General features: G+C 37.1%; 1 protein-coding gene across 6 annotated transcripts in view; it reads left to right on the forward strand.

The window, feature by feature from the left end:
- The window catches only part of PDE1A (phosphodiesterase 1A), a 401,628-nt gene that overhangs the window by 290,951 nt on the left and 87,562 nt on the right, over positions 1-23,115 (forward strand). For all 6 annotated transcript variants that reach the window (XM_060409673.1, XM_060409672.1, XM_042243653.2 and 3 more), the window contains 2 exons: positions 13,706-13,888; positions 20,997-21,063. In XM_060409673.1, coding sequence (XP_060265656.1) covers positions 13,706-13,888; positions 20,997-21,063 — 250 coding nt within the window. The remainder of the gene's footprint in view (positions 1-13,705; positions 13,889-20,996; positions 21,064-23,115) is intronic.

The following is a 23,115-nucleotide window of genomic DNA, read 5'->3' on the forward strand; positions in this document are numbered from 1 at the left end:
ATAGCCTCTAAGACCAAAGACTCTCTGCCTATGTTTTTATATATTTATTCACTTACTCAACAACTGTTTATGAAGGACACTATATACATTGATAATTATTTTGCTATTCTGTTTGGCTATTGTTAACTCCTTCTTGTCATTGCCCTTAGTCTTTCAGCTGCATAGGTTTAGAAAGAAATATATTCCTTGTCTTCCTTCACACCCCTGTCCTTCAAATATATCCCAGCTCTTCTTAGTATCCGTTCTCTGCTCTCCAATAATTTGGCGCCTCTGTACAGCATGGTGACTATAGTTAATAATACTGCAGTGCATTTTAAGAGTTGCTAAGAGAGTAGATCCTAAAAATTGAGAAATTGACTCTTCTATTTTTCAGTTAAGTAACATACAGATTATTCTTGTTCATAAAATGAGTTTAAAGATTTATTAATTAAGATACTTTTACTGAGATTCTTCAGCTAGTTCCTTCCTATATTTTTCACTCACTTCTCTCATAGTGAAATAATAGGCATTGAAATAAGCAGAACTGCTAAGTCCACGTTGCAGAAAAAGATTAAATCTCACTTCCTTGGCCATGATCTTCCATTAATTGGCACACCATTCGTCAGAATGGTATTCATCAGAATACCAAAGTATTCATCAGAATCACCTGGAGGGCTTGTTAAATCAAGTCTGGAGTAGAGCCCTTGAAGTTCCAGGTTTAACAAGTTCCCAGTTGCTGCCAGTTCTGCCAGTCCAGAGACCACACTTATAGAGAATGTCAAATTAGGCTACACTAGGAAAGATATACAGAGAATGTTGGGCTTCCCATGTGGCTTCAGAGGTAAAAAAATCCACCTGTCAATGCAGTAGACTCAGAAGACATGGGTTTGATCCCTCGGTCAGGAACATCCCCTGGAGGAGGAAATGACAACCCACTTCAGTATTATTACCTGGAAAATTCCACAGACAGAGGAACCTGGCAGCTACAGTCCATATGGTCACAAAGAGTCGAACAGAACTGAATAGACATGCAGACACAGAGAATGTTAGAAATCTAATGGCTAGAATTTTGAGGCCTTATCAAAGGGGTGTGGCTCAAATATTGCCCCAAGTTGTATATGAAGCTTGGGGGCTAAAATGCCTCCTGCAACCAGGAAATTTCATCATGCACTAGGAGCAGTAGGCAAGGGGTGCTGAATTGGAGACAAGTAGTGCCTTGAGCAACAGCTCTGGGGCATAGAGGAGGCCTGTTCTTTGGTCTATAGTGTAATCACTTCTCCCAGATCTGGCAAACCGTGGCCTTAGGCTTCATCTCTGTGCCACAACCTCAACGTTTTTCTTCAGCCTGCAACTTGGTGAGCCATGGAAGGACACTTACTTAAATCAACCTTGGAATACCCTCCTCTCTGTCTCATTACCTTGATTAGAAGAGGCAGCATATCATTCTCTGAAAAGTGGGACAGGAAGATCAATACTAGGTAGATATTGTAGAATTGTCATAAAATGTAACATAAAATGTACCATTTTCAGTGTACAATTCAGCAGAATTAGGTACATTTGCAATGTTGTACAGCCATTACCACTATCCATTTCCAAAACCTTTTCATGATCCCAAACAGAAATTCTGTACCATTAAACAATAACTCCCAGTCCCCCTCTCCCCTCAGCCCCTGGTAACCTCTATTCTACTTTCTGTCTCTATTAATTTGCCTATTCTACTCATTAAAATTTTAAAGTAGGTAAAAAATATTTTTGGAGATCCCTCCCACTGCCTCCTCACAACCCATAAAATGCATAAGTTTTTCTTTGGTTCCTGCAAGTCCACTTTAACCAGCTTCTTCCTTTAGTGTCTGAAACACTTCCATCATAAGATGCGTTCCTTTTACTGCACATCATAAATTGATCTGCTTAGACTAATTCATGCAGGTATGTAAGTGGCTGGGAGGTTTCTGAGGGCTTGCTTTGTGTCAGACACTATTCTAAGCGTTTTCTGTGTGTTTACCTATTTCATCCTCCAACCCCACCACTAGACATACTATTATTATCAGCTCTATTATCAGATGGTAAAGAATCTGCCTGCCGTGAGGGAGACTTGAATTCAATCCCTGGGGTTGGGAAGATCCCCTGGAGAGGGAAATGACTACCCACTCCGTATTCTTGCCCAGAGAATTCCATGGACAGAGGTGTGTGGCAGGCTATAGTCATGGGGTCACAAAAAGTCAGACATGACTGAGTGACTCTCAGTTCACTACTTATCACTATTATTATCTCTCTTTATTGACAAAGAAACTTAGATTCAAAAGATGGAGTGTTGGTTTCTAAGACCACACAGCTAATAGGAGATGAAGCCAGGATTCCAACTCCTGAGGCAGTTTCTCTTAACAGCAGAGGATGCTTACTAATCAAAAAAAAAAAAAAAAAAAGGTAATTAGTGGAATGTCAGGCTTTGAGCCTAGAGGAATATTTTTGAAGATATTTTGAGCCAAAAGGACTTCCTGGTAGGAAGCCAAGAGTCATCAATGAGGCCTAGGGCAGTTTTCTGCTTTACCCGTTCCTTCCATTTCCATCTCCCAACTGATTCCCTAAATACAATCTCGATCCTAACTCTCTGAGATCCTAACCCCTTCTCAGAGCCTCCCTCAACATTTCCTGGCTCTTCTTTCCTATCCCAGGAGATGACCCTCCCATTCCTGGAACTCTGCTTCCTTTGGTGGGTTCAGAGGAGGTGCAGAGCCTTGGGCCTTAGCTTGGACACAGGCCTAGTCAGGTAGACAGAGAAAGAAAATTGCCAAAAAACCAAAACCAAACAAATAAAAAAAAAAGCTGTTGAAACAAATTTGTGAGCCTGCCATTTTAAGTCTTTTGAAACAAGGCAAATAATAAATAAATAAATGTATATGGGTAGTGGCCTGGAAAAATGTATTCAAATGTATTTAGTACTCAGGAAAAATGTTCCTAACAAGTCAATAAGGCTTTTCAAATGTATTACCTCTTTCCATCCTGACATTCAATTTATTACGCTTCAAAGTACCCTGAAATTATACCATCCAGATATATTTCTCTCTAAGAAAATTATTCGGAACACACCAGTCATGGAAAACAAATTTAAGCTTCCTCTAATCATAATTCTAGTGAACCAAACTCCTTTAAGATTTTTTTAAGATCAATTATTTTTAAACTGGAATTTCAGTGTGGAGATGGGATAGAGAATAATGATTGGTGATATTTTTGTCTGAATTAAAGGGAGTCTGGACACTTAGTAAACAAAACACACATTTGGGGTAAAGAATAGCTCATCAGTTAAAAACTCAGATCCTGAATCAGAGAGACTTGAGCTCAAAAAATGGCATAGTTGCCTCTAGTTGTATGATTTGAGCAAATCACTTAAGGTGTCTGTACCTCAATTTATTCATCAGTAAAGTGCAGGTACTGATAGTGATATCTTCCTTATGGTGGTGTTTTGAGAATTAAATGAAGTAAAGCATGGCTCCTTGCCTGGTTCATAGTAAGTAAGCAATAAAGTTAGCTGGCATTATCATCAAATCCATCCTCAGATGGTTCTGAAGTCTGAGGGAAGCTTGACAATTACCCTTGGGGTGTTTCGGTGGAGAAGGGGTGTGTAGAGAGGCTGCAGGCACCTCAGAGCATAGGCATGTGTTAATTAAAGAAATAATGCTAATAGACTTGCTTATGAGGAAACCACTTACCTCCAAAGAATAACCATACTGTAGAAAGATCAACTTCTAATTCTCCCAGTTATCCCGGAAGGGCTCACTTGGAAGGTGTTCACCAAATACGAGGCCAGTACTACCCTTAGCCCAGTGCCAGTGGAACTGCACCTCTGGACACTGTCCCCCACATTAGGATGCTCAGTGATGGGCATCTTTTGGTCTGCTCCTTCCCATGGGTTAGTAGGTCTCCAAGGCCAAGAAGAAACGGAGCTCATAACTTTTCCCCTGCTGAATACTCACATCTTGGAATTCTCTGCCCTGTGCAGTGTGCCCTTCTCCCATATTCTGACCCTGAGACCCCAGAGTTCTCTACCCAAATGTCTATTAGCCTGTCTCCTAAGTCTTAATGGGCTTCCTCCTTAGGTCTTTTCTCCTGTGATGGCCCAGGATACTGCTGGTGTGTACACCTCTCCACCCTTAAAGAATGGCCAAGAAGCAGCTGCTTTCAAGCTTGGGTGGATTGACGGAGATTGTACTGGGACCACAGTATCTACCTGTTCATACAGCAAGGGCCTGAGCTGCAAGCAGGCGGGGGCAGCCCTGGCACACAAGGAGTTGACAATTCTTGTTTCCAACCCAACTTGTCAGACTTTTATGAAACTTATTAAAAGGCAAAAGAATAGAACAAATGTAACTGTTTGTTCTCTTGATATATAGCTTTAAATATTTAGTGGTGAAATAGTCAGAGACATGTGCTCCTACTGTGGGCCCAGCAAATATTAGAGGAAGAGGTGAATGAGTTAGTTTTTTGTTAACTGTGTCCTTTGTAAGAATAATAAAGCAGGAAAAAGAAGATTTCAAATTTAAGTCAGTTTCCCCTAATTGCATTTGGCACTTGAATTTTGATACTTAATAGGTATAAACGTGGGCACTGAATGCCTGGAAATAACTGTTTGGGTACATAAGTGTAACTATTTTCCAAGAGTCTACTGTGGACAGAAATGTTTTCGCTGATATAATTCTAAGAGTCAGAATCCCATGACCTCTCCTTCCGTGGCTGCCTCTTTCTTTATTCCCTTTTCCTACAAACTCTCTAGTTCAAAATATAAGCCCTTGGGGAATTGTGTCATCAGATTTCAAGAGAAAATTTGGAGTATAAATAGCTTCCAAGGATCAGTAGAGTGCTGATTGGAGGCAGGGTCAGTTTTCACAGCTCACTGGCTTATGTTTAGGACCAGCTTATGTTTAGGGACCCCTCACTTTCTGCTTTGTTGACCCCACTGGAACTAAAAAATGTTGCATCAAACACCAGCTGAAGCATTTTTCAGAGGTCAACAGTGCTAACATTTTGGATGTATACCCCTGGTCCTTCTTTTCTGTATAGTGCATTTTAAGAATTCCCAAGGGAAATGTACCAATAATTTTTGTTTTCATGTTGCAAGTTTCTTAAACACCAAGTTTTCATTTTTTAAATGTACTTATGGAATAAACATTTATACTCACCCTGCCATCCAACGCTAGGATAAAGAGCAGTCAAGTGGTTGGATGTTTTGGAAGCAAGACTCATTATAGTATTTGAGATCTCATTTTAACAAGCTACTTGAACAAATGTATGTCAAAAATAAAATGAGGGCAAACTACTCTAAAATTTTGACATGTGATAGTCTTATTTGGATATCTTCACATCTTAGATAAATGTATAGAAAAATTATTTCTGATAACTCTCTAGCAGCCCAGGATTACAGGATTACTATTTGATATTATACTGAAGTTTCCATTCGTGCCCTATCTAGCATGGTCAAATGAAATCTGAAGGTCTCACTGTAGTGCTCAGAAGAAAGAGTGTTCAGGGCAGGTGCCAGGGAAAGAAAAAATGAATAAGGGAGGAGAGGAAAAATATGCTCTATTATTAGATGTGTCTGTTTATTTTAAAATTCATTTAAGTTTCATCCCCCTGCCTTTAAACTTTCTTCTATCCAGACTTAATTAATTATTTTTACCCACTCCAGTACTCACCTGGAAAATCCCATGGACGGAGGAGCCTGGTAGGCTACAGTCCATGGGGCTCGGACATGACTGAGCGACTTCACTTTCACTTTCTTTCACAACTGTTTTTATTAGAAATTTCTTACCGTGCTCTGGGCTTCCCAGGCGGCACAGTAAAGAATTGTCTGCCAATGCAGGAGATGTGGTTTGATCCTTGGGTCAAGAAGGTCCTCTGGAGGAGGGCATGATAACACACTTCAGTATTCTTGCCTGGGAAATCCCATGAACAGAGGAGCCTGGCAGGCTCCAGAGGGTTGCAAAGGTTGACACAACTGAGCAGCTGAGCATGAGCTTGAATGTGTATCTGTTAATTCCAGACTCCTAATTTATCTCCCGCCAATTATTTCCCCTTTGGTAATGATAGTAGTTTTTGTTTTTCCCCCTATGTCTGTGGATCTATTTCTGTTTTGTATATAAATTCATTTGTATCATTTGTAAAGATTCCACATATAAGTGATATTATATGACATTTGTCTTTCTCTTTCTGGCTTAGTATGATCATCTCTAGGTCCATCCTTGTTGCTGCAAATGGCATTTTGCATTCTTCTTGTGTTGAGTAGCGTTCCATTGCATACATATACCACATCGTCTTTATCCTTTCTTCTGCTGATGGACATTTAGATTGCTTCCATGTCTGGGGCATCGTCAGTAGTGCTACAGTGAGCATAGGGGTGCATGTATAAGTATCTTTTCAAATTACGGAGTTATCCAGATACGCTTCCAGGAGTGGGATTGAAGGATCATATTATAGTTCTATTGTTAGTTTTTAAGGAACTTCCATACTGTTATCCTAAGTGGCTATACCCCTTTACATTCCCACCAACAGTGTAGGAGGATTCCCTTTTCTCCACATTTTCTTCAGCATTTATTTTTAGTCTTTGTAATTATGGTCATTCTGACCAGAGTGAAGTAATACCTCGTTGTAATTTTGATTTGCATTTTTCTAATAATTAGCATTGTGGAGCATCTTTTCATGTGTTTTTGGACATCTGTATGTCTTCTTTGTAGAAATGCCTTTTTAGAATTCTACCCATTTTTTGATTGGGTTGTCTTTAGGTTATTGAGCTGAATGTGCTGTTTGCATATATTGGAGATTATTCCCTTGTCAGTTACATCATTTGCAAATACCTTCTCCCATTCTGTAGGTTGGCTCTTCATTTCATTTATGGTTCTCTTTGCTGTGCAAAAGCTTTTAAGTTTAAGTAGGTCCCATTAGTTTATTTTTGTTCTTGTTTCCACTACTCTGGGAGATGGATCCCAAAAGATATGGCTGTGATTTATGTCAAAAAGTGTTCCGACCAAGTTTTCCCTACAAGTTTTTATAGTATCCAGTCTTACACTTGTCTTTAATCCAGAAAAATGTCTAATATTTTTCCAAGTCAAATAAATATTTGCCCATAATTTGCTTCAAAAATTGTAAAGAGATCATTCAAGAGCAAATTAACATAAAGGTAATAAAGAGATGATGGATAATAGTGAACTACCCTCAGGATGCTTTTGTGCTTCTCAATCAAAGAATATGGGACTCTTTAAAAGACTAAAACTTCTTATATTATCTCCATCCTCACTCCACTCCCCAAAGGTAATCACTTGTAATAGTTTTGTGTAGATATTTCTGGAGGTTGATTCCCCCAATTTGTGCCATACACTGCTGTAGACGCCAGTGAGACAACAGTGCATAAGAACAGACCAACTCTCTGATCTGTCTTTATAGTCTACTGGATAAAGCATTTTGAATAAAAAAACTAATAAACGTATGGCATGACATTAGCAGTGGTAAGTGCTAAGAAGTCTATAACAGGATAAAGAGAATCAAGGTGTTTACTCTTTGAGTAGAGGAGTGGTCAAGGAAGCACTTTCTACCTGAATGCAGTGAGGAAATGATCCACACATCTTGAGAAAGAGATTCTAAGCAGGGGAAACAGCAAGTGCAAAAGATTCTGAGCAGACGCAAGCTTGGCAGATAGGATTATAGCAAGGAGGCCAGCACCGCCGAAGCAAAATGAATAAGGTAGAAATTGTTAACAGACATAGGTAGAGATGCAGCTTGTGGTGCGCTTCATAGAGCTCTATGAATTAAGCATTGGCATGGTCTGACTTGGGTTTCCCAGATGGCTCAATGGTAAAGAATCTGCCTTTCAATTCTGGAGACTCAGGAGATGTGGGTTTGATCCTTGGGTTGGGAGGATCCCCCGGCGGGAGAAATGGCAACCCACTCCAGTATTCCTGTCTGGAGAATTCCATGGACAGAGGAGCATGGCTGTGGTCCACAGGGTCACAAAGAGTAGTACACGGCTAAGCACACAGGCACATGGTCTGATTATGCTTAAGGGAGGCAGACACTGGCTGCAAATTGTGACAGATGTAAATGTTGAGGCTGACAGTAGCTGGAAGCAAAATTCCCTCTTATTGTTTAAGGCTTTTGATTGGATCAGGTCCACTCACATCACAGAGGGTAGTCTGCTTTACTCAAAGTCTACTGATTTCAATGTAAAGCACATCTAAAATATACCTTCACTACAAGATTGAGCCTGGTGTTTGACCAAACAACAGAGCATCATAAGCTAGGTGTGTGAACATAAAAAATTAACTGTCACAGAGTTGTTTGTTGCTTTTTTGAGATTTGCTTTTTTATACATTAGAATATTTCATGCTTTTCTCATTATGCACTCTGTTCCTTTATTTTTATATTCATTAATTAATCTATATCACTCTTTTTCGCCCAAAGTTATATGTTCTTCTCTCTCAATAAATGACATCATGCATGATGACCAAGAATTGCTAGACTCCTGGGTACCACATCTGTATATGAACTCTCATACGCTGATTTGATCATGTTTGATGAACTGTCATGGATACTTTATGATTTTAGGACATATAGTCCTAAAGTCCTCCGCGTCAGATTTGCAAAGGACCGATTGACAACCATTACCATGTGTCTGTCATTCTACTCAGCCTAGTTGAAAATCAAGGCAACAGTAGAATTCTTGGAGCGCGGCGACATCATAGGATTACACACAATGATTCCCATTCCATCTGCCCTGTTCTTTGGCTTTATTTGATCATTGCATAAGGAATAATAGAAATGGCATCAATAATAATAGAAATGGTATAAGCCCTGAAATTTTCAAACTGTGTAGTGGAATGTCTTGCTGCGATTAACTGAGGAATCTAATTTTAAATGAACAAAGGGAGGAAAAAACCAATTTGCTTTAAATTACAATGTCCATGTCTTAGGTATAAATCAAAATCATCCAGATGTAAGAGCCAAATGAGAATTAAATATGATTTAGAGTAAGTATTAATATTAACTTCTAACTATGTCTTTTTTATCTTTATGTGTGTACATGTAATTTTATACCTCCTGCACTTAAATTGTGTATATTTTTTCATAAGGTATTTCATAAATGCATTCATAATTTTTTAATACTTTGAAAAATAAATATTGGCAAAGGACTGTCATCCAAACATTTGTAAAATCCAGTGGAACATACAGGAAGTCATATTATCTTTTGAGCCTCCTTTTGGTAGTTTTGGGTGCTTTCGATGAACTTCCTGCTTTTGTGCCCTTTCCTTGATCCCTGCTCTCTAGAGATGATATGTGGCTTGTTCTGGAGGCTTTAGCACACGCTTTCAGCTCTGGCTACCTTCCCTCCATCGGCTCATAATCCTTAGGCCTCATTCTGTAAAAAAAGAAATCTACCAAAGCAAATGGAACCCAAAGGTCAAAGCTAAAGTGTGCCAAAAATAGCTCTGAGTTATTAAATTGGTGCACCCACAAGGAAACAACAGTCAAACAACAGACAGAGCTAGCCTCTGTTCTTCCTGGAGGCAAAGTTCAATTGCTCTCTAAAGTCTCTGCATATTTTGTGTTAAGCCTTTCACACTATTTTGCCAGTTCAGACCCTTAGGAAGTTCTGGATCACTGGAGCTGCCTTATTGCAGTTATTATTACGGGCCAGTGCCGTCAACGCTGTCTATCTGGGGCTTATATTGGAGAGTGGCAGGGCAGTACTTTCAGCTCCTAGTCATTTCCCCCTCGCACAGCTGGTTTTCTCAGCCAGCAGTTCTAAGCCCATCAGATCTGCACCCTAAAGACAGATAGCGTTTGCTCTAACTTTTCCACTTGGCACTGTCTAGGTCACCTAAAATGAGCTTTTCTATTTGTTTTCATCTTTCCTTTTTTTCACTTTCTCATCTGTGCTGTTGATAACAGAATGAATATCTATAGAGTAAGTTATTATTTTCCCAAAATTTAGGGATACAAATCAAATAAAATAGCACGTGTGAATGACTTCTATAAACTCCAAGGACTATACAAATAGTGTGTACTTTCTGTGCTCAGTATACACACACTTATTAAATAGAAGACAATTTTTATAACTTCAATTCCCCTTTTTCTTTCCATCCAATATATCCTTTAATAGACATCCGCTTATGAACTCTCTTCCTTATCTTATTTTATTGTTTAGTCACTAAGTACTGTCAAACTCTTTGTGACCCCATGGATTGTAGCCCGCCCGGCTCCTCTGTCCATGGGATTTCCCAGGCAAGAGTACTGGAATGGGTTCCATTTCCTTCTCCAGGGATCTTCCTGGATCAGGGATCTTCCTGGATCAGGGATCAAACCCACGTCTTCTGCATCGGCAGGCAAATTCTTTGCCGCTGAGCCACCAGGGAAGCCCCTTCCCTGTTTTATCTTAGTTTTATTCATTATTGGAATAATATATTGATGATATTAATAATCAGTATCTCCAGACTGATGTCACTGTACTTAAATGTTTGGGAAGATTCTCAACTGTTCATGTCCATTAGTTTTTGCCTTCAAAAGATGACCTATTTGAGAAACTCAGAGCTTTCCAAATATTAACCTAGTGATTTTTTGATATAGCTCATATCAAAAGATGATCAGAGAGTGACTTGCTATACTTCAAATCCTATTTCTCTGCTTGCTTTGTTATTAGTTTTTCTTCCCTTTTCCCTGAAGTTTAATCACTATACATTTTTTGTTAATTAATTTTAATTGGAGGATAATTACTCTACAATATTGTGATTGTTTTTGACATACAGTGACATGAAACAGCCACAGGTACACATGTGTCTCCCCATTCTTAACACCCCTCCCACCTCCTTCCCCAACCCATCCCTCTGGGTTTTCCCAGAGCATCGGCTTTCCCAGAGCAGTGCCCTGTTTCGTGCATTAAACTTGCACTGGTTATCTATTTTACATATGGTAATATACATGTTTCAATGCTATTCTGTCAAATCATCCCACCCTCGCCGTCTCCCACAGAGTCAAAAATTCTGTTCATTACATCTGTCTCTCTTTTGTTGCCTTGTGAAGAGGGTCATCATTACTGCCTTTCTAAATTCCATATATATGTGTTAATATCCCGTATTTGTGTTTCTCTTTCTGACTTACTTCACTTTGTATAATAGTCTCCAGTTTCATCCACCTCATGAGAACTGACTCAAACGCATTCCTTTTTATAGCTGAGTAATACTCCATTGTGTAAATGTACCACCACTTCCTTATCCATTCATCTGCTGATGGACATCTAGGTGGCTCCCAAGTCCTAGCTATTGTAAACAGTGCTGCGGTGAACACTGGGGTGCCGTGTCTCTTTCAGTTCTGGTTTCCTTGGTGTGTATGGCCAGCAGGATTGCTGGGGTATAAGGCAGCTCTAGCACCAGTGTTTAAGGGATCTCCACACTGTCCTCCAGAGTGGCTGTGCACTGTTTCCATTCCCATGAACAGTGTCAGGGGCTCCCTTTTCTCCACGCCTTCTCCAGCATGTACTGTCTGAAGACTTTTTGAGGGCAGTCATTCTGACCTGAGTGAGATGATATTTCTTTGTGGCTTTGATTTGCATTTCTCAACATTCAGAAAACGAAGATCATGGCATCTGGTCCCATCACTTCATGGCAAATAGATGGGGAAACAGTGGAAACAGTGTCAGACTTTATTTTGGGGGCTCCAAAATCACTGCAGGTGGTGACTGCAGCCATGAAATTTAAAGACGCTTATTCCTTGGAAGAAAAGTTATGACCAACCTAGACAGCATATTGAAAAGCAGAGACATTACTTTGCCAACTAAGGTCCATCTAGTCAAGGCTATGGTTTTTCCAGTAGTCCTGTATGGATGTGAGAGTTGGACTGTGAAGAAGGCTGAGCGCCAAAGAATTGATGCTTTTGAACTGTGGTGTTGGAGAAGACTCTTGAGAGTCCCTTGGACTGCAAGGAGATCCAACCAGTCCATTCTGAAGGAGATCAGCCCTGGGATTTCTTTGGAAGGAATGATGCTAAAGCTGCAACTCCAGTACTTTGGCCACCTCATGCGAAGAGTTGACTCATTGGAAAAGACTCTGATGCTGGGAGGGATTGGGGGCAAGAGGAGAAGGGGACGACAGAAGATGAGATGGCTGGATGGCATCACTGACTCGATGGACATGAATCTGAGTGATCTCTGGGAGTTGGTGATGGACAGGGAGGCCTGGCGTGCTGCAGTTCATGGGGTCGCAAAGAGTCGGACACGACTGAGCGACTGAACTGAACTGAACGGAATAATGAGTGATGTTGAGCATCTTTTCATGTGTTTATTAGCCATCTGTATGTCTTCTTGGAGAAAGGTCTGTTTTGCTCTTTGGCCCACTTTTAGATTGGGTTGTTCTTTTTCCTGGTATTGAGGTGCATGAGCTGCTTGTATATTTTGGAATGTAATTCTTTGTCAGCTGTTTCATTTGCTATTATTTTCTTCCATTCTGAGGGCTGCCTTTTCACCTTGCTTATATTTTCCTTCATTGTGCAAAAGCTTTTAAGTTTAATTAGGTCCCATTTGTTTATTTTTGTTTTTATTTCCATTACTTTGGGAGGTGGGTCATAGAGGATATTTCTGAATTTATGTTACAGAGTGTTCTGCCTATGTTTTCCTCTAAGAGTGTTATAGTTCCTGGTATTACATTTAGATCTTTAATCAATTTTGAGTTTATTTTTGTGTATGGTATTAGAAAATGTTCTAGTTTCATTCTTTTACATATGGTTGACCAGTTTTCCCAGTACCACTTGTTACAGAGATTGTCTTTTCTTCATTGTATATGTTTGCTTCTTTTGTCAAAGATAAGGTGTCCATAGGTGCATGGATTTATCTCTGGACTTTCTATTTTGTTTCATTGATCTATATGTCTGCGATGACTGTAGCTTTATAGTATAGTCTGAAGTCAGGAAGGTTGATTCCTCCATTCTTCTTTCCCAAGATTGCTTTGGCTATTCAAGGTTTCTTGTGTTTCCATACAAATTTTGAAATTATTTGTTCTAGTTCTGTGAAAAATGCCACTGGTAGCTTGATGGGGATTGCATTGAATCTATAGATTGCTTTGAGTAGTATACTCATTTTTACAATATTGAGTCTTCTAATCCATGAACATGGTATATTTCTCCATCTATTTGTGTCATCTTTGATTTCTTTCATCAGTTTTCCATACATATGTCTTTTTTTAGGTAAATTTATCCCTAAGTATTTTATTATTTTCATTGCAATGATGGATGCGATTGTTTCCTCAATTTCTCTTTCTGTTTTTCATTGTTAGTGTATAGGAATGCAAGGGATTTCTGTGTATTAACTTTATATCTTGCAACTTTACTATATTCATTGATTAGCTCTAGTAATTTTCTGGTGGTATCTTTAGGGTTTTCTGTGTAGAGGATCATGTCATTTGCAAACAGTGAGAGTTTACTTCTTCTTTTCCAATCTGGATTCCTCTTTTTTCTTTCTCTTCTGATTGCTGTGGCTAAGACTTCCAAAACTATGTTGAATAGTAGTGATGAGAGTGGACACCCTCATCTTGTTCCTGATTTTAGAGAAAATGCTTTCAATTTTTCACCATTAAGGATAATGTTTGCTGTGGATTTGTCATATATGGCTTTTATTATGTTGGGGTATGTTCCTTCTATGCCTGCTTTCTGGAGAGTTTTATCATAAATGGGTTTAATCACTATAAATTTTTTGTAGGAGACTGCTGGATACCGATGATGAGCTCAGTGACATTCAGTCAGATTCCGTCCCATCAGAAGTCCGGGACTGGTTGGCTTCTACCTTTACACGGAAAATGGGGATGATGAAAAAGAGATCTGAAGAAAAACCAAGATTTCGGAGCATTGTGCATGTTGTTCAAGCAGGGATTTTTGTGGAAAGGTAAGTGAACTTGTTGGTATATTAAGACAAAAGGCAGCAGATATACTTAATAATCAATATTATGAGAGTCCTATAGTTTACTTATTGAGGAAAACTATAATCATAAGTATACCTGGAATAAGAAGATTTAGGACTTTATGAGGGAATTTACCCTATAACAAAAAATATCTTGTCCTGGATTTATTTTTATTTATTTTAAATTAATATAAAGACTTAAATAAAGTATAGATTTTTAACGGCCATAATCAAATGAATTTTTATGAATAACTGTTTAAAAATAATTATAATACATTCATATGCTATAAACCTAACATTACCCAAATAAAATGTAGCGCCTGATAAAATAAGTTCTATATTACATAACAAAATCAAGCAGGCCTTTCTCCACACTTAAGTGAAAAGGCCATCCTCTTATGACCTTGGGGTAAAGCTCTCTCATGTCCAATCTCCCTGAAGAGCTTTTTAACTTTTCTGTCACTGAAGCATTTCTGTCACTTGATGGCCCTTAGAAGCAGCAAGTCAAATCACTAGAGTTTCTAATGTGAAATACATGTTAATATGACAGGATTTTATATTATTTAGCCCTTAATAACATAGCTTATTTTTCTGTCTGGAAATAAGATGTTTCAGAACTAAAACTATAAAAAGACTTGAAATAAACATCTTATATCTGACAATGTCGAGAACTAGTTCTTAAAAGTTACTTAGGCTTAAACTTACTTAGACTTAAAAACAATTATACATTAAGTTATAAATAAAAAAGTTTATTTTAGTGTTATCAAAGCAAAATCAAGGAACAGAGAAAATTTTTATCAATGTATTTAAAATTAAATTTAAAGGAGACCACATTATATTTTATCTTCAGACATCTCTAGTCATTACCTCTAATAAACCTCCTCAACTTTCATCTCCCTATGCTAAAGGAACAATAAGAAGCCCTCTTGGGTTTGTAAAAATCTAAATGACAAGTATTGCAAGAAGGACTTGATGTGATTTAAAGATGTATAATAACCGTAAGAAACAAAGCATCTAGGATCTTGATTTATGCCTTTATTACCCAAATTATTATTATTCAAATTACTTTGTGTATGTTTTAACCATATCTAATTGCTTTTGATGAAGAACCTTCATAACAAGTATAATGAGCTGATTAGTTAGGTGAGATGACACCCCCAACACCTAGTGCATAAACTGCTCCCAACTCTGCCAAGTAGGACCTGAGCTCTGAAACAGACAGGTAGGGCTGGAGAGAAATAATTTTTAGAATAATATTCCTATTTTTTTAAACAAGTTAGGTAAGTGTATGACAGTCGATTTTTCTTAATATCAGTTTGAAAACATCTAAATAGTAGTTCAGAAACTCAGTGAAAGAATCAGAGATAAAAGAGTATATGTTTGCTTTAATGAAGGAATCTATATTTTGCCTTTTAGTTGAAGAAAATATAGAATTTGGCAAACTGAAAAATAAAATTATAAAAATAAACCAACTACATTTCCATTCTCATTAAGTAGAAAATCAAAACAAATTCTGTGAAATATATTTATATGTGAAACTTTCCATTTTTTCGTTTGCTACACAGAAATATCAAAATGTACTTAAGGTAACTAAATTAGTAAGTAGTCTTAAAGAAATCAAAGTACTAAAACACATAGAAATGAAATATTTCTATTACTTTTGAATTTCCATTAGTAAATATGTAAACAAAAGGATATGTTTATCTAGAATTTTCAAAAATAATCATCTTCAATCTTGAAAGTTAGAAAGGCTTCTGAGTCTTCTCTCAAGTAGCCCCTTCCAAGAATCAACCCCTCAGCAAGTCCAAGCAATTTGCTTACAGCAGTGTACCCCAAACCTACTCACTTTCTCATCTCCTCTCCAGAAACCCCAATCTAAGCCTTTATCACCTGCCATCTGAAATATGACAATAATTGTCAACTAGGCTCCCCTCTTCTGCACTTGCCTTCTCTAAGCAAGCCACTTTCCACAGTGACCTTTAAAATATAAATTCAGTCCTGTCATTCTTAAGCTTTAAATTATCTAATTGCCTTTACCATTTCACTGGATGTACCACTTCACCTGTTTTGTTTTTTTTTTTAATTTTTATTTTTACTTTATTTTACTTTACAATACTATATTGGTTTTGCCATATATTGACATGAATCCGCCATGGGTGTACATGAGTTCCCAATCCTTAACCCCCCTCCCACCTCCCACCCCATATCATCTCTCTGGATCATCCCCATGCACCGGCCCCAAGCATCCTGTATCCTGTATCAAACATATTAAAGGCAACTTCTGTATCACAGCCTGCATGACTAGGCCTCCTTACCTTCTAGACTCATCTAATGCTACTATCACCCTTTACTGAATATCTATACTAGTGTGATTTCAACTCCATGAATATCCAATACTTTGGCCACCTGATGCAAAGAACTGACTCATTGGAAAAGACCCTGATGCTGGGAAAGATTGAAGGCAGGAGGAGAAGGGGATGACAGAGGATAAGATGTTTGATGGCATGGCTGACTTGATGGATATGAGTTTGAGCAAGCTTCGGGAGTTGGTGATGGGCAGGGAAGCTTGGTGTGCTGCAGTCCATGGGGTCACAAAAAGTCAGACATGACTGAATGACTGAACTGAACTTTCTTCCCTTGGGACCAGTAATTCTGCTCTTTCCTCTATCAGAAATGATTTTCCCCAAACTTCACTCTGACTAGCCATTTCTATCTTTCCAAAGGCCTTTCCTGGTTACTCTGTATACTTTTCATCACTTTCTCTATCCCAACAAGTGAGTGATTTACCTCATAGCATTTAGTGCTGTTTTTACTCAGGTATTATTTCTTATTTATTGTCCCTCTTCACCACTAAATAAACCCTGTGAAAGCAACACATAGTTTTCTTATTCTCCACTGAATAGTCTCTTGTCCACCACGTCTGGTATATGATAGTTCTTTTTTAAGTTTTTGAATTATATTTTGCAACTGTAATATAAAACCTTCCAAAAATAATCATCCCTATTTCCAGTTGAACTTTTACCACTTACAGGAGAACAGGAAATTCATTGTTCTTTTTCAGCAACTTGTAATATATTGACTATTTACTCATATGTGAGACCACTGTGTTAAGGTTCCTCCCACATTCATTCTCCAGAATGAGTCATCCTACTCTTCCATGCTAATTTTCTAAGTTTTCATCCTAATACACTGTTCCCAAGTATAGAGTTAGAAAATGATAATGAAGTGGTTTCTCCTTCTCCTTAGAAGAGTAATCCCCTTCCTTCTCTTTCTTTATATTTAATGAGAATATACAGGGATATTCATTTCTCAAACTTGCTCCAAGTCTAAGAAACATTAGAGTTCTCACTGATCCCAAAGAGCCTTGAAGAATGCCAGAATTGGAGCCAATGGTATTGGCTGCAGAATAATGAGAACAGTAATGTTGATATTAAGAATAATGACTTTCTGGGACTTCCCTGCTACTCCAGTGTTTGAGAATCCTTCTGCCAATGCAAAAGACACTGGTATGATCCCTGCTCTGGAAAGATCCCACATGCCTAGGGGAAACTAAGGCCATGGGCCAGAATTACTGAACCCATGCACCCTAGAGTCAATTTCCCCTAACAAGAGAAGCCACCACAATGAGAAACTGGCACACTGCAACTTTTCTAGTCACAGTGATCAGGAGCTGCTAAAGAGTAGTTCCTGGTCACTGCAACTGGAGAAAGCCTGAGCATAGCAATGAAGACTCAGAACAGCCAAAAATAAATAAACAAGCATTTAAAAAATAATAACAGCTTTCTTATACTGAGTACTTATAATAATGTTACATTAGGTATTTATATCATTTATCTTCATAAAAAGTGTATGACTATCTGTATTTTACAGATAACTGGCATTAGCTTTCCAGAGGTCACACAGCTAGTAATTGGTTAACCTGTGATCCAAGATCCAAATTGTGTGTTCTCTTTGCTACATAATACTGCCTTTGGTGCCTTGAAGTTACACAGATTTAAAGTTACTTAATTTTTAAAGTTTCTTATTCCTGACCACTTATCTCCATTACCCCTGTACCTCCAATTTTTAGTAATGATTCAAAAAAATAGAAAAAGCCATATGTTTCTTCAAAAAACAACAAAACTAAATATCATTTTCTGGGCCTTTTCAGTTCAGTTCAGTAGCTCAGTTGTGTCTGACTCTTTGCCACCCCATAGACTGCAGTACACCAGGCTTCCCTGTCCATCACCAGCTCCCAGAGTTTGCTCAAACAAATGTCCATCGAGTCGGTGATACCATCCAACCATCTCATCCTATGTTGTCCCTTTCTCCTCCTGCCTTCAATCTTTCCCAGCATCAGGGTCTTTTCCAGTGAGTCAGTTCTTTGCATCAGGTGGCTAAAATATTGGAGCTTCAGCTTCAGCATCAGTCCTTCCAATGAATATTTAGGACTGATTGCCTTTAGGATGCACTGGCTTGATCTCCTTGCAGTCCAAGGGACTCTTAAGAGCCTTCTCCAATACCATGGTAAAAAAAAAAAAAAAAAAAAAAGCATCAATTCTTTGGCACTCAGCTTTCTTTATGGTCCAACTCTCACATCCATACGTGACCACTGGAAAAACCATAGCCTTGACTAGATGGACCTTAGTCGGCAAAGTAATGTCTCTGCTTTAGAATATGCTCTCTAGGTTGGTCAGAGCTTTTCTTCCAAGGAGCAAGTGTCTTTTAATTTAATTGTTGCAGTCACCATCTGCACCGATTTTGGAGCCCCAGAAAATGAAGTCTCTCACTATTTCCATTGTTTCCCCCTCTATTTGCCATGAAGAGGTGGGACTGGATGCCATGATCTTCGTTTTTTGAATGCTGAGTTTTAAGCCAGCCTTTTCACTCTCCTCTTTCACTTTTATCAAAAAGCTCTTTAGTTCCTTTTTGCCTGGGCCTTTTATATTGTGATTAATTTGTTTCCTTGTTCTGCAAGATTAACTTGTTCTGCAAGTTCTCCACCTATCTGAGTGGAGCAAATAATAGTTTTTTTCTGATAGGCTGCTCTGAAATCTTCCAACTGATATAGAGGATAAGGATAATTTTTTTATTATAACTTTGCCACATCTAAAAATTATTTAAGGTTATTTAAGACAAAAACTAAATTGTTATTTTCAGTAGCTCAGTAGTGTCCAATTCTTTGTGACTCCATGGACTATAGCATGCCAGGCTTTCCTATTCTTCATCCTCTCTCAGAGCTTGCTCAAACTCATGTACATTGAGTCAGTGATGCCAACCAACCATCTTGTCCTCTGTCATCCCCTTCTCCTCCTGCCTTCAATCTTTCCCAGCCTCAGGGTCTTTTCCAAGGAGTTGGCTCTTTGTATCATGTGGCCAAAGTACTGGAGCTTCAGTTTCAGTCCTTCCAATGAATATTCAAGACTGATTTCCTTTAGGATTAACTTGTTGGATCTCCTTGCTGTCCAAGGGACTCTCAAGAGTCTTCTCCAACACCACAGTTCAAAAACATCAATTCTTTGGTACCTTCTTCATGATCCAACTCTCAGATCCATATATAACTACTGGAAAAACCATAGCTTTGTCTGTGGGGACCTTTGTTGGCAAAGTAATGTCTTTGCTTTTTAATATGCTGTCTAGGTTTTTTATAGCTTTTCTTTCAAGGAGCAAATGTGTTTTTTTTTTTTTTAATTTCATGGCTGCAGTTGCCATCTGCAGTAATTTTGAAGCCCAAGAAAATAAAGTCTGTCACTGTTTCCATTGTTTCCCCATCTATTTACCATGAAGTAGTGAAACCAGATGCCATGATCTTAGTTTTTTGAATGTGAATTTTAAAGTGGGAACATGGAAATAAAGTAACAAGGTCTCTGTAATAAAATGGCAAGATACTTTATCAAGAAAGCCTAATATCTATGTAAGTAAACACAATATTTTAATTCTGAGCATTTGAGAAGTGAAGATTAAAAAGGAAAACATGGAAAATTATTTGGTTTTTATTATCTTAAAAAAAGGTAGCATTTACATAGGAACTGAGTAATGTCTTATGAATTTTTAACATAAGATACATTGAGTCAAAAGTGTTAGTATTTCCCTTACTGATTTTATAAAAGATGCAGAATGTTTTCTTATATTCTTATATTTCTTATATTGACCCCCAATATAATGATATAGTCATTAAATTATGGCTTTGTTCAGGCATCTTGTAGGGAGAAATTACTATAGTATAAACTAGAAATGAAACTTGCTTGTGAGCTGACAATGTAAAAATTAAGGGACGTGATTATTCCATGTTTTCACAGGACTTTGTGGAGGAAACATGTTTCTTTCAGTCCTGGTTAAAAACTTATTGCTATTTCTATACATTAGGGTATCATGTTGATTCGACTTTTGCACAAATCAGTGGAAGAGTTTCTTATATTTATTTAAGTCATCTTGGTTTTCTGTTGGAAAATGGAACCAACAAATTACTGATTAATAAAAATATTTTTATTGTTGCTCTTATAAAAATAAAAATATCCTTTCTGGATAATCTTTATTAAATAATATTAAAAGACAGTTTGAACAAACTCAAGCAATTTTTTTCAATACGGTTTCTCCCAATATTCTTAACTAAAACGAAAAAAGTAAGCTGTGTAAATTCTGAGGATGCTACATATACCCTTCTATAGTTTTCATTTTGTGAAAAAAGAAAGAAAACCTATAAAGGACTATTCAAGTGACATTCAGTTTCCAGACTGAAAATTTTATAACACAAAAGGACACAAAGCAAGGCTGCTCTGCTGTCTTGAATGTGATGGTATGTTAAAAGGTATTGTTGCTGCACATGCAAACGACAGTCTTTTTTTAATAAGATGACGTTTAGGAAAAGATCTCTTTACATAGAACTTAAAACCATATTGACTTTATATGTGGTTTTGAGTAAACAAAATACTATTTGAATCTATTGTAAACATGTAATAGATGATGGCAATAATTATCACTATTGCCAGAAAGAGAATCTGTATCTAATGATACAAGGTCAATAAGTCAAAGGTAATTATTTCTTTTTTTTAAAGAAATAGTTAAAAACTTTGAGTAAATAATTTTTATATATACACTTATTTTTCTTTTTCAGAATGTACAGAAAATCCTATCACATGGTTGGCTTGGCATATCCAGAAGCTGTCATAGCAACATTAAAGGTAAAAAATTTCAATTATCTTAGTTTATCAGTCATTTTTTCTAGTCTCTTTAAAATGATGGGAAGAAAATGAGAATAGGTTTTTGATGTAGCTTGCATATCAGAATATAAAAAAATTATTTTAACTGTTTACAAATGTCATATGTTTCAAGTCATAACTTGTTGATTTAAATGAGGATCAGTTTGTTAATGTTTACACTAACAGCTGTATCAATACATATAGATGTTTATCACTAACAACTGTAATATACATGTATAAATACATGTATGTGTGTGATGTCTTTTTTATGCTTTATGCTTTATTTAGGTGGATCTTGTATTCAACTTTGAGATGGCACCAGCATTTGTCAGAATACACATATTTTGCTACTATATATTATGAAATGAATGCATTATCAATGAAAAGACATTTCAATCAAATATAATTAAAGGACAAAACTTATATTGAACAAAATTGTTTAGAATTTTAGGTCTGAGAAAATATAAAAAGGAAGATAAAATTAAAAAGTAAACAAAAAAGAAATTTATCTCTTTTGTCTCTGACTTTCCCTGTGGTTGCCCTAGTCTGAGGCCCAATTGCAGTATTACACGTGTTAGAAATAACTAGAGTTGAAAATCTGATGTGGTAAAAGTTTTGGGCTCCCTTGTGCCCACTTTGTGTGTGTGTGTATGTGAACACTGTTCCTAGACTACATTTATAAAGAGGCATTTTGTAGGCTTGTCACCCTACACTCCCTATTTCATTCTGTTGCTTAATTTGGGTAAGAAATTCAACTTTGTCTCCTCTGATAGCTTTATGGTAGTTTCCTGTATTAACCAAAAATTTAAAGAATACCAGCAACAGAATATACCAAGTTACTTTATTTTTGATATATTAAATCCCTTTCCTAGTTTACATTTATATTGATTTCTTTTGTTCCTCTATTCCCTTTTAAGCATCCCCTTTGCATCTCCTTTGTTTTTTTTTTCTCTGCATTTGTTTTTTCTTTGCTGCATATTAGATTTCAATCTTATTCGTTTAAAAAAGCAATTTGTTTTTCTCAGAAGCTTTTTTATATTCATGTTTCTAAAATTATAATAGAGGCAAGTATATAACTGAAATGTCATATTATTGGATATGAATTATTCCTTAGCTCTTAAAAGATTTTTATTTCCTCATTATTTCCTCAACTGTAGGCAAGAAAATCACTTACTTTTATTTTTATAGAAACCAACTAACAGAATATTTTGGTATGAGAGAATGCAAGCAGATTTCAAAAATGTAGTATAGAGGAGACATGAACTAACAGGTTGTGGAGAATTATCACTAAGAATGTGTTAATAATTCTAATTTCCTGAGCTACCTCCTTGCCTTGTTTGTTCTCAGGCTGACAAAGTAAAAGCCAAGCATCTGCAGAAGTTTACAGATATAAATTATCATTGTTGATTTTTAAAAAATGCCCCCAAATGGAGAATTAACCTTTCACTCAGTTGGAAACCCCTAGCAGGAACTGTAAACAGCAGCTTTGTAACAGTCTGAACTGATTCCTCTGTGTTAGCTTTGGAATTTAGTAAGAGATTTGTTGGTCTCCTTTGAGCTTTATTAATGGCAAAATGACTTCTAACAGAACTCTGAGAGATTTTAAATTTACAAACAGATCAAGCAAGTATTTTGGGTTCAAATTAAGGCCAAATGCAAAGAATTTAACAAAGGTACACAAGCAAGCCAAAAAATATTTCCTTGGTGTTCCCAAATGATTAAAACTACATTTGGAGTTATTGTTACTGTTTGTCAAAAGAAAGAGTTTTAAAAGATGGCTTGAATACTGTTTATCAGATTTACAGCTTATTACATTATGTATTGTTATCTCTGAAATACACTAAATGAAAAGTTCTAACACAGGGCCTTTTTAAATTTGAAATTAATATACAAGTTTAAGGTTATCTACTTACTGTTCAATACTAAACCCATTCTGTGTGTGCAAACACTAGACCTTCTTTGCTAATAATTTCTGATAATCATTAGAACTCTGATTCTGCTGTATTTCTGTAGATTTCTAAGTTTCAGTGATTT

This window comes from Ovis aries, chromosome 2 (assembly GCF_016772045.2).
Source record: "Ovis aries strain OAR_USU_Benz2616 breed Rambouillet chromosome 2, ARS-UI_Ramb_v3.0, whole genome shotgun sequence".
NCBI classification, from domain to species: Eukaryota; Metazoa; Chordata; class Mammalia; order Artiodactyla; family Bovidae; genus Ovis; species Ovis aries.